General features: G+C 36.9%; 1 protein-coding gene across 3 annotated transcripts in view; it reads left to right on the forward strand.

Annotated features, from left to right (window-relative positions):
• The window catches only part of GALNT13 (polypeptide N-acetylgalactosaminyltransferase 13), a 766,581-nt gene that overhangs the window by 244,478 nt on the left and 509,349 nt on the right, over positions 1-12,754 (forward strand). For all 3 annotated transcript variants that reach the window (XM_053698312.1, XM_053698310.1, XM_053698311.1), the window contains exon 2: positions 10,279-10,447. In XM_053698312.1, the coding sequence (XP_053554287.1) occupies positions 10,279-10,447 (169 nt within the window). The remainder of the gene's footprint in view (positions 1-10,278; positions 10,448-12,754) is intronic.

Below are 12,754 nucleotides of genomic sequence, written 5' to 3' on the forward strand. Positions count from 1 at the left end.
CTGTAAAATAAAACCTAAGCTAACTACAATATAACTAATAGTTACATTGTAGCTAGCTTAGGTTTTATTTTTATTTCACAGGCAAGTTTGTATTTATTTTAACTAGGTAGACTAGTTCGTAAATAGTTATTAACTATTTACTAACTACCTAGCTAAAATAAATACAAATTTACCTGTAAAATAAAACCTAACCTGAATTACACTAACACCTAACCTTACACTACAATTAAATAAATTACATTAATTAAATACAATTAACTAAATTACACAAAATAAACAAGAAATTATCAAATATTTAAACTAATTACACCTAATCTAATAGCCCTATCAAATAAAAAAGCCCCCCCAAAATAAAAAAAAAACCCTAGCCTACAATAAACTACCAATGGACCTTAAAAGGCCTTTTGTGGGGCATTGCCCCAAAAGAAATCAGCTCTTTTACCTGTAAAAAAAATAATACAAACAACCCCCACAATAGTAAAATCCACCACCCACACAACCAAACCCCCCAAATAAAATCCTATTTAAAAAAACCTTAGCTCCCCATTGCCCTGAAAAGGGCATTTGTATGGGCATTGCCCTTAAAAGGGCATTTAGCTCTTTTTCTGCCCAAACCCTAAGCTAAAAATAAAACCCACCCAATAAACCCATTAAAACCTAACACTTACCCCCTGAAGATCCACTTACAGTTTTTGAAGACTGGACATCCATCCTCAACGAAGCCAGGAGAAGTCTTCATCCAAGCGGCAAGAAGTTTTCAACAAAGCCGGGAGAAATCTTCATCCAAACGGCAAGAAGTGGTCCTCCAAACGGGCAGAAGTCTTCATCCAGATGGAATCTTCTATCTTCATCCTTCTGACGCGGAGCGGCTCCATCTTCAAGACATCCGGCGTGGAGCATCCTCTTCTTTCCATGGCTCTTCAAGAATGAATTCTCCTTTAAATGACGTTATCCAAGATGGCGTCCCTTGAATTCCAATTGGCTGATAGAATTCGATCAGCCAATCGGAATTAAAGGTGAAAAAATCCTATTGGCTGATGCAATCAGCCAAAAGGATTGAGCTTGCATTCTATTGGCTGATTGGAACAGCCAATATAATGTGAGTTCAATTCTATTGGCTGATATTGGCTGATGGTATTATTTAATTAATGATAGTAATTTTTATTAAGATTTATTTTAATTATATTAAAGTTAGTGGGTGTTAGAGTTAGGGTTAGACTTAGGGTTAGGTTAAGGGGTTAATAACTTTAGTATAGTGGCGACGACGTTGGGGGCGACAGATTAGGGGTTAATAAGTGAAATGTAGGTGGCTGCGATGTTAGGGGCAGCAGATTAGGGGTTAATAAGTGTAGGTAAGTGGCAGCAATGTTGGGGGGGCAGATTTGGGGTTAATAAGTATAATGTAGGTGTCAGGGATGTCTGGGGCAGCAGATTTGGGGTTAATTAGTGTACTGTAGGTGGCGGCAATGTTGGGGACGGCAGATTAGGGGTTAATAAGTGTAATGTAGGTGGTGACGATGTTAGGGGTGGCAGATTAGGGGTTAATAAGTATAATGTAGGTGTCAGCGATGTCGGGGGCGGCAGATAAGGGGTGTTTAGACTCGGGGTTTATGTTAGGGTGTTAGGTGTAAACATAACTTTTCTTTCCCCATAGGAATCAATGGGGCTGTGTTACGGAGCTTTACGCTCCTTTATTGCAGGTGTTAGGCTTTTTTTTAGCCGGCTCTCCCCATTGATGTCTATGGGGAAATCGTACACGAGCACGTAAAACCAGCTCAAAGCAGCGCTGGTATTTGAGTTCAGTATGGAGCTCAATTTTGCTCAACGCTGACATATTGCCTGCTAATGCCGGGTTTATGAAAACCTGTAATAGCAGCGCTGTAGGGAAGTGAGCGGTGGAAATAACTTGCAAGTTAGTACCGAGCCGCTCTTACTGCAAAACTCGTAATCTAGCTGTATGATAGCTGCAATGTAACTATTATTTATTTTGTAGCTAGCTTAGGTTTTATTTTACAGGTAAGTATTTAGTTTTAAATAGGTATTATTTAGTTAATGATAGTAATTTTTATTTAGATTTAATTTAATTATATTAAAGTTAGTGGGGGTTAGGGTTAGACTTAGGGTTCGGTTTAGGGGTTAATAATATATTAATTAAAATATTTTAATTATATTAAAGTTAGTGGGGGTTAGGGTTAGGGCTAGACTTAGGGTTAGGTTTAGGGGTTAATAGTATAGTGGCGGCGACGCTGGGTGTGGTGGATTAGGGGTTAATAAATGTAATGTAGGTGGTGGCGATGTTAGGGGCGACAGATTAGGGGTTAATAAGTGTAGGTAGGTGGCGGCGACATTGGGGGCAGCAGATTAGGGGTTAATAAGTGTAGGTAGGTGGCGGCGGTGTCGGGGGCGGCAAATTAGGGGTTAATAAGTGTAATGTAGGTGTCAGCGATGTCGGGGGCAGCAAATTAGGGGTGTTTAGACTCGGGGTTTATGTTAGGTTGTTAGGTGTAAACATAACTTTTGTTTCCCCATAGGAATCAATGGGGCTGCATTACGGAGCTTTACGCTCCTTTATTGCAGGTGTTAGGCTTTTTTTTAGCCGGCTCTCCCCATTGATGTCTATGGGGAAATTGTGAACGAGCACGTAAAACCAGCTCAAAGCAGCACTAGTATTTGAGTGTGGTATGGAGCTCAATTTTGCTCAATGCTGCAATATTTCCTGCTAATGCCGGGTTTATGAAAACCTGTTATAGCAGCGCTATATGGAGGTGAGCGGTGGAAATAACTTGCAAGTTAGTACCGAGCCGCTCTTAACATTCACCAAAGACAAATCGGTAGGATTTGGGGCATTTCACCTTCTACAGTGCAAAATATAATTAAAAGATTCAAGAAATCCAGTCAAATCTCAGTGCGTAAAGGGCAGGGCTAAAAAAACACTTCTGAATTTGCGTGATCTCCGATCCCTCAGACGTAGCTGTCTCAAAAACTGTCATGAGTCTGTAATGGATATACTGAATAAAGGACAAATACATAACAATATAATGTTCTTAAAAAGTGATCCATGTACAAAGCAGCGAGAGCTGCTCTTGAGCCCTTGCGGGCAGGTTCGCATATGCGAGCCTGCTTCCCGCAATGTGAGAAGCAGCGGTCATTAGACTGATGCTTCTTACACCCTACGACACCTATGAGGTGGCAAGGGAAAATCACAGAGAGATTGCTTGCTCTCAGTGATTGACAGCCCTTTCAGTTGCGCGATTGGTCGCACGAATGAAGGTGCGGGCATTACAAACTGCGAGGAGTGTGTAATGGTACATACAGGCTAGCGGACAAACAGATCCGCTGGCCATATGTGGCGAAGGCGGGCGGACAGCTTCGCAAGTTGAGAAGCTGTCCGCTCACCTCTTAGTACATGGAGCCCAAGGACTTTGCATGTTTTTTCTCCATTCTGGCAAGTTTTTGATAATCTGTCTCTAATTAAGGATTTATAAATATGCATAATAATGCATATTGTATTTTGTTTATTCTGTAGTCATCCATATAATGCCAGTAAATTAATTGTACTATTTAGTATATTTTTTGAGCTTAACATTGTGATAATATTACTAAAGGAACAGTATGTTCTTATAAGACATATAATTAGTCTGTAAAAATGTGTCAAAATTAGAATGCGCATCTGATTGAAAAAAGAAAACACACAATAGAATGAGTGTCAAGCAGATAAAATAATGCTTTTTCATTGCACAATATAGCTATAAATGAAAAATGTGCAAATAAATTTACGGTAATTCAGAAATCCAAAACAGACCCTTTACCACAGAATATACTGTATACATAGGATCAATGAGAGCAAAAGTAGAACATACTTATTTTTATTTTGGGCATGACCTCAACAATACATTTCACAAGCCAGATGTAATAGAAAGAAAACCTTGTAATTTCTTTTGAATTTGTGGGAGGTTTACACTTTCTTAGGTATATTAATAGAAAATTAATTAGATAGGAAAAATAGATTGCATTCCTCCCAAAATTTGTGGCTATGAATTAGAGACTTGGGAGGTTGAGGAGTGCTGTGTCACCATTTTCTGGGCGGGCCGTCTCAGAAGTAGTAGGGTAACAGGTGGATAGTGGGGCTGATTAAGGCAGTGTTTGGGCAGTCATTGGGCATGTCTGTGGGATTTGTGTGAATATCTGGTAAGTCTTAGGCCATATTTAAGGGAAATTCTGCAAATAGGAATATATTGGTCTGAGGGACTGCAAGTCAGAGCTTCACATAAAGGACTATCGGCTCAAACAGGGACAGTTGGGAGGTCTGAGATTGAAAGATAAGCATAAAACGTAAAACAAATATTAAAATATTTAATTTCTGGGAAAATTCTGCAGTTTACACAATAGATCCTTAACAAACATTAACTAGGGGGCTGCTATATCTTCTCTTGACACTCTACAATCCTGGAAGCTATGCTCTAGTGTGAAGTCTGTTGGGTTTCAGATTGTGCAAGCATAATAGTTACAGAACTGGTACCACACAAATAATTCATAGTCTATAGATATTACTATGAGTAAGGATGAGTTATGTGCTTTAAACAGTATGCTTTGGAATATTATGGTCAGAGACAAGCTTGATTCTGAAGTATTACCCATTTTTTACTACATTTAACCTGTTGGTTTTGACATTGTTATATTAAACTAATAAGTTGTCTTAAAGAAAGTGCACAGACAAGTGCAGGGCAGTATTTACTATTGACAATGTATACCATAATAACATTATAAAATATAAAAAGGCTAGATTACAAGTGGAGTGTAAATTAACGGTTCCACTCGAGTGTTAATTGCACTAGAAGTAAGTTTTTTGTTCTTATTGGTTTGTGCTCATATTAGGATTTGAAATCAACCTGTTTTTGCTCTCTTGCTAACCTGGCAAGTTCAAAAAGCCAAAAATTAGATTATTGCGTGGGCTTTCATGTTTTCCCCCATAGAAATCAAAGGGGGACATAAAAAAGTGGAAAAAAACACCCCACTCTCGCGCAGACCCAATCGCATATTCTCATTTGCACTAACCCGACATGAAAATATGAATATTTCACATTCCAATGTTCTTCACATACAAGAATATGTTCTATTTTTTCACAAATACATATTTCTACAAATATATGATGGTATTTTGGTACAATATATATCTACCTATGATATTTACATGCTTTTATATAGGTATAGATATATACAGATATATATAGGAATATCTATTTATAAATACATATAACATATTCTGATATGATGTGTTTTGTGCAACGTTTATGTTTTGCACAACAGTTAACCAGAGCTCTGAAGTTGCAGTAATCATTCTAGCGTAAATTGCGATTGCGCCCAAGTATTCATGTTTACTTTCAACTTGTAATACCAGAAATAATCCCAATGAACGCAAACCACTTATGGCTTGGACGCAAACATAGCATACTTTATTTAGTTAAGGAGGCCCCCCTCAGAAATTCAGAGACTCTTACACACATACATACATGATTGTGCACACTCAGCAAATCTTCAAAGCGCCAAGTCCTGACACAAACTCCCATGCAGAGATACCCTATCTGTTTATAGTTTCTTACTATGGTCATGTTACAGGAAATTTACATCTAGTGGAGACAGTCACTTACAATGTCACAAGTGATACCTAATGGGCTCCATGTACTAAGCAGCAGATGCTATTTTGGACGCCTTGTGGTGCAGGCTTATTCATGCAAGTCTGATTACCACACATTGTAAAGCAGCAGTCGTAAGTCACCACAAACTTGCTTGCTTGGGGGATTGACAGGTCACACGAGAGGAGGAGGCGGTGCTACACAAGCAAATACTTGTGCAATAGAAACACAGGCAGTGGATGTACAGTGTCTGTTGCCTATTCACCGTATAGACAGGTGGACAAGTTGGAAACCATGTCTGACTACACTGTGGTACATGTGGTCCAACATCTCTGTAGTAACTATTTTGCCAGAAACTTCTAGCATTTGAATAGGGTGGCACATAGGCAAAACATATACCAGCTAAAAGTGTTTTTTAAGAGAAATAAACTCTAATTTTGAGACTGCTTGCTATGTTTGGGTTTAGATTTTAATAAATAGAGAGTACAGGTGCCATCATCTCATTCTCCGGGGCTCAAGAAGCACAAAGTCTTGCTAGAACTTGTCTTTTGATAATATGCAGCCACTCAGAATCTTAGACAATAATTCAATAAATATGAATTATTTAGAAAAATCAATAAATTAAAACAGGAATGAATGAAAAAGACAAGAAGAAAAAATTCTGAAGTGCAAATATATGAATATTTCACGTCTCTTGTACCACATCTTCTTTGTATTATATGATGAAAGGAAAAAAATCTAGCAATGAGATGAAACATAATGTAAATCATCTTGGTGTTGTGAAAAATAATCATTGAGCATACAAATAAATTTCAAGTTTTCCCCTGCATCAGAGAAAAAACATGTTAAAGCCATTTTCCAAGACAAAAATTGTTTTCTGCCACTAATATTCAAGATTAAAATAAAAAAAAGTAATTATTTGTTCTATTTTCTTTGAGTAGCATAACTTTGTATTTCACTTGATCTTGTACTTGTCCTATTTCTCAAAGAAGCATAGATGCTTAAAGCTATTTGTTTCACTTCACACTGAAAATATGTAAAGGGGGCTAAAAGCTGTGGTTATCAGAAAAAAAAGTGAAACAGATGTAAGCACAGATAAACAGCTGAAATCATATTTATCTATAAAAGGCACAGTAAACTTTCTATTAATTCTGCAATGTGTATAAACCAAAGCAGTACAAAGTTACATGTGCTGGTCTTCTTGTATTTAAATGTGTTAAATGCACCCCATGAACTGCAGATTGTGAGCTTTTTAGAGTATAAGTTTATATTGTTAAATGTATGGGCTAATCAAGCTGTGGATGCAGTTTCAGATCCTCAATAGCGTAGGCTCACACGAGCAAGGTTGGTGGGGATAAATCATCCTGGTCAAATCCTACTGGAGATGTGCTTTTAGGTTTCAGTTTGGTTAATAAGCTCCTATGTTTGTAATGATGTAAAGGGGGTCTTACCTTTTTTCCCCATCATCCCATGTCCATCCCTGCCATTAAATTAGTAATGACTGATAGGGACAGACGGTCAGGCACTAATCGCTGGATTTTAGTCATACAGGAGTTCTATGTTCTTTGAAACATATGTTCTATTAATTGTTCAAATCCTATAATGTACAATTTTTGCTAATATTAATTGTCTCTATTAGCTGTTCCCATTGGAAATAACAGTAACAAATCCAATATTTGTCCAATCTGAATGCCTGCATGGACAAATTTGGCTGAACTGATCTTTTAAAAAAATCCAAAATGAATCTTTAGTATAAAACAAATTTCTCGCCCGTGCACGTGTCTAGATCCTACTGGGATGGTTAAAAAGCCCTGCTGTTGCACAATTGGTTGCTACATACCCTGCTTTTATGATCGTTTAAAATGGTTAAAATGTGCTGAAATTTATGCTTATCTTTGGAATTACCTTTGTGAAGAATCCTAATTAATAAAATGTCAGATGTAATTTCAATTTTAATTTCTATTAAAAGCTTTATAGAGTTATTAGGACACATTTAGATTTGTTTCTATTAACAAACAACAAAGGCAAATAATACATAGACTATGTGCAATCAGACATTGTTCTAAAAATTAATTTTTCAACCTACCACACCAGTGTAATGATTCATATAGGGTGTTTTACAAGCTCATTTAGTGTCCCTTTTTCTAATAATAATTAAATGACATGCTCTAATTCAGAATGTAATTATAACCCTACACTACCATGTGTTTAACCCCCCCAAAAGGGGTTAAACACACAATAGAAGTGCTGTTCGGGACTCGTGGAGCACTGCAGGTTACAAGCGGACCTCAGCGCTGCTGACTGCACATCTGAGCAGGTTCTGCTCAGGATCAGCAGTAATTAGGACAGTAGTGGAGGGTCAATAGTCTTAAATTACATGTTGGAATTAGAGCATGCAATTTTTTAAATATTATGGCCCTTTACATTCTATTTAAAATTCCATTGTGCGGGTTGCACAAAAAACAAAACAAAAACAAAAGACAAGAAGTTAATGTCTATTGTCATTGATTTTTTTTTAAAAAACAAAAACCAGGTATCTATCTATCTATCTATCTATCTATCTATCTATCTATCTATCTATCTGGGAAAACTAATACAAAAATGTTTTCATTATTCTAATAATTCTATACCACACATGGAAGCTAAGAGCCTGATGATCTGAACCTCTTCACTCTGACGAGATCACCTAAAACGTCTCTTCAGTACCACAAGGTTTCTGAAACATTTTTAAAAAAAGGCATTTTTTTTTTTATTGAGAGTTATTTTTCTCTCTATGCAGAGTTTTGGATGGGAAGGAGAGGCACCTACATTGCAAAATAATGCTCAAAAAAGTCCCCAAAGACTTGGCGAGATTTCTCTCCATGCCAGCGAGTTGTTGATCGTCAGGCCCTAAGAGTTTCCCCCATCAGAGCTTGTATAAGTAGCTGTGCACCTCCCCTGTGAACAGTTTTAAATTGCACTGCAATCATCATAAGAATTCATTAAGTCAGCCGTGGCTGAGAAAAATAATTCCGAAATGAATACCATCTGTTTTAGGTATTGAGTGTTGTGTTAAAGTTAAAATATAATATAAAAAAGCAGCATAATCCAAATCTTCTGTGAGTGGCTAAGTAAACAAAACAAAAAAAACGGATCCATTAAACAGCACACTTTAACACACACAAACATTGACAAACATACAAATTGGTATATACATACACAGTTCTAGACCTACAAACTTGGGGGCTTCCAAAGTCTATCTGATGTATTTAAACTGCACACTGCAGCACACTGAGGCAAATATATACTTCTAAACCAAAGCACACACACGAATATGTGCATTCATAGAAAAATGCACACTCACACACACACACTGGACAATCAATTTGGCCCAGCACAATAAATTCAGCTTTTTTTTAAACTTTTTTCTTTTCTTAATTGTGTTGCACGTGGAGGGGGGTACTGCCTTCCCCCTGAACTATAGGAAATACAAAATTTCCACAGCACCACTTAAAAAATACTTAATTTATTAGTACAAATACAAGCAATGTGACGTTTTGGCCCTACAGACCTTAAAGGGACAGTCTACACTAGAATTGTTATTGTTTTAAAAGATAGATAATCCCTTTATTACCCATTCCCCAGTTTTGCACAACCAACACAGTTATAATAATATACTTTTAACCTCTGTGATTATCTTGTATCTAAGCCTCAGCAAACTGCCCCTTTATTTCAGTTCTTTTGACAGACTTGCAGTTTAGCCAATCAGTGCCTGCTCCCAGATAACTGCACGTGCACGAGCACGAGCACAGTGTTATCTATATGAAATACGTGAACTAACACCCTCTAGTGGTGATAAACTGTTAAAAGGCATTCTGAAAAGAGGTGGCCTTCAAGGTCTAAGAAATTAGCATATGAACCTCCTAGGTTAAGCTTTCAACTAAGAATACCAAGAGCACAAAGCAAAATTGGTGATAAAAGTAAATTGGAAAATTGTTTAAATTTACATGCCCTATCTGAATCATGAAAGTTTTTTTTCGCCTAGACTGTCCCTTTAATCATGAATATGCATGATTAAGACCTGTAGGGCCGAAACGTTGCATGGTTTGTATTTGTACTAATACATTAAGTATTTTTTAAGTGGTGCTGTGGAAATTGCTGTATTTACTATGTGGACAAGGTTTCTAGACAGAGAACCTGTTTGCACACATTCAGGGCCTTGACGCAACATTGACCTTTGAAATTGCACAAAAAATCCTTATGCAGCCCCGACCCTGCTATCACACAATTAATGGTGATAGAGCTGGGCTTGTCCGTCATCGTGGACAAATGAGTTTGACATCCGCAGGTTGAGGGCTGATTAAGAAGTAGAGGTCATAAGGCTGGTGCTCCTTACTTTTTGGTTGCTGGCTCACATACGTGAGGCTGCACTGAAATGGCCCTGAGGTTTCTTATGAGGCTTCATATATGGGGTCAATATCTCACTCTGCACACAGTAATCCAGTGAAGCATACGTTGTGAGTGGGAGTGCTACAGAACATATCAGGGGTACATTGCATGCACAGCACCCTGATAGAATGATAGAACATATACTGTCTGTAACATGATCATAAACATTCATTTTAAATATATGAACTAACAACCATATTTTTTTTTGTCTTTCTAGCTGTTATTTCTAGAAGTCAAGAAGGTCCTGGAGAACAAGGAAAAGCAGTTCTTATTCCTAAAGATGAGCAAGATAAAATGAAGGAACTCTTTAAAATTAACCAATTTAACCTCATGGCCAGTGATCTAATTGCTTTAAACAGAAGCCTTCCAGACGTGAGGTTAGAAGGGTAAGTTTAAAATCTAATTTTTTTGTTTGATTGTATCACTTTTTAATATTGTTCTAAATCTTTACTGCTTTATATGTTAAGTTGCACATGGATGTCTATAGGTATTTGTTTGCTAGATTAGGGTTCAGGTGGTTGAGACTGGTAATTAAAGGGATAGTCTAGTCAAAATTAAACTTTCATGATTCAGATAGAGCAGGCAATTTTAAGCAACTTTCTAGTTAACTCCTATTATCAATTTTTCTTTGTTCTTTTTGTATCTTTATTTGAAAAAGCAATAATGTAAGCATAGGAGATGACCGATTTTTGGTGAAGCACCTAGGTTTCAGGCTCGCCAGAAACACGGGGCATCAAGCTCCATAAGGAGCTTGATCCATATGCCCCAAAATCTGATTTTAAATTAAAAAGATAAAACAATAAAATTAACCTTTTGTAGTCTTGCTACAGTATGCAATTTGAAACAATTTTACTTCTATTATTGTTTTCTTTGTTGTCTTGGTATCCTTTGCTGAAGAGTAAGCCTGGGAGGGTTCTAGGATCTCAGGAGCATGCAAGTGTGTATAACACTGTATGGCAGCAATGTGTGCAGATTAGGTCATAGAAATTCACTTTTATGGAAGTTGTTTAAAATTGTATGCTCTATCTGAATCATGAAAGTTTAGTTTTGACTTCACTAGAATTTAAGTGGAAAATGGAAAGTAAGCTCTATTTATGTTAAACCTTGTGCTTTGATTGTTACATGACAAAAATATTTAATTGTATCAACTTGCAAAGTGACTAAAACTCACTTTCATTGCATACAGTATTTCACTCAATCAAATATAAGTTTTGTTGACTTTATGTTTTTTTAATATTTTTATTTTATGTTTTTGTATAGTAGTATATTCATAGTAGTGAATTCAAAATGAAAATGTTTCCATTTAAATTTGTATTCTCTGACGCGTACAGATGTTTTCACAGTGTCTATAAATAAGATGAACTAAGGTTTCCTTTAGCATTTTTGAAGTTTTTTTATGAATCAAAGTGGAATGCTCTTTAAAAGTTGTTCTTCGGGGGATGTGTCTGGGCGGTTGACATGCTAGTATGCAAAATGAATAGCTGAATAATCCCCCAACTATATCAAAATATCAGTGCATTTTAAGGAATCAGTTTTAACAGAAGTTGATGCACCAGTTGATATGCCTATCATCTTTATAACTTTGTTCAGAGTCCTAATCTGGACCATTGGGTACTTTGGTGGTAGCCTACATTGAGTCTTCTAAACCCCACCCCCAGTCATCTGGGTAAAGAATTAAGTTTCAACATTGCTATTCCATTGCAGTTGTGTTTAGACTGTTCCATTGCAGTTGTGCTTACACTTTACATGTATGCATGTGGAAAATGAGCCCTAACCTCTAAGTTATATTACTATGAAAAGGGAAAGCCTGTAATTGTAAACCTGCCATCACCCACTTCTAAGAAAGTCCTGACGGCGTTAGATAGATGGGAAGAGAGGGTGCTAGGAATTTTCCAGAAACACCTACTTACACTTAAATAGCACCTTAGCAATGCCTTCAGTATGCAGATGGCACCGGAGGACACCACAACAGTTTCATTAGGCTGGGCCCTGGATCAATCTGAAGCTACTGAACTTAGTGATGCTTGGGGAGGAGCTGAGGGCTTAGAGGCTCCTGCTATTATCAGAGAGTTGACTTCACAGATGGCATTATCTATCCCTTTCACACAGTAGTCAATATGTGAGACAAGGGAGCTGGAATTTATGGATCACTACCACACTTACCTGGTAGATGAGCTTATTAATACAACTGTATTTTTCCTATCTCATTGAATCACTGGCGTAACACCTTTGTTAAATATAAAACTTGGGTACATTATAACTTTACCAATATTGCCATAGCTATTATTGTCTCATGTGATGCCTGATACTCTTTTGCCACTTGTTTTAGCACTCCAATGATTGTATATATCAGATAAATATTCCTGTAATTTATATTTGCTATGTACATAAATAAAATGTTATTGTGCAATGATAAATGCCGACAGCATATGCTGTCGGCATTTATCGATGTGCAGCGGACATGATACACTACATTGTATCATGTCCACTCGCACTTTGATAAATATGCCCCAAAGTCTAAGAAAATAAAAAAAATTGAAGGCAGTTGTCACCTGTTTCTACTGCAAAGCAAAACATCCCCTCAATCTCATAATACAAAAGTTTTTTATTTGTTTTTGCTCCAACTTGCAAAAAAAAAACAAATGTTTGTTATCATCATTGAGAAGGTGTTTTGCATTTCAGAAGAAACAGGT

The sequence above is a fragment of the Bombina bombina genome, chromosome 1, assembly GCF_027579735.1.
Source record: "Bombina bombina isolate aBomBom1 chromosome 1, aBomBom1.pri, whole genome shotgun sequence".
Taxonomy (NCBI): Eukaryota; Metazoa; Chordata; class Amphibia; order Anura; family Bombinatoridae; genus Bombina; species Bombina bombina.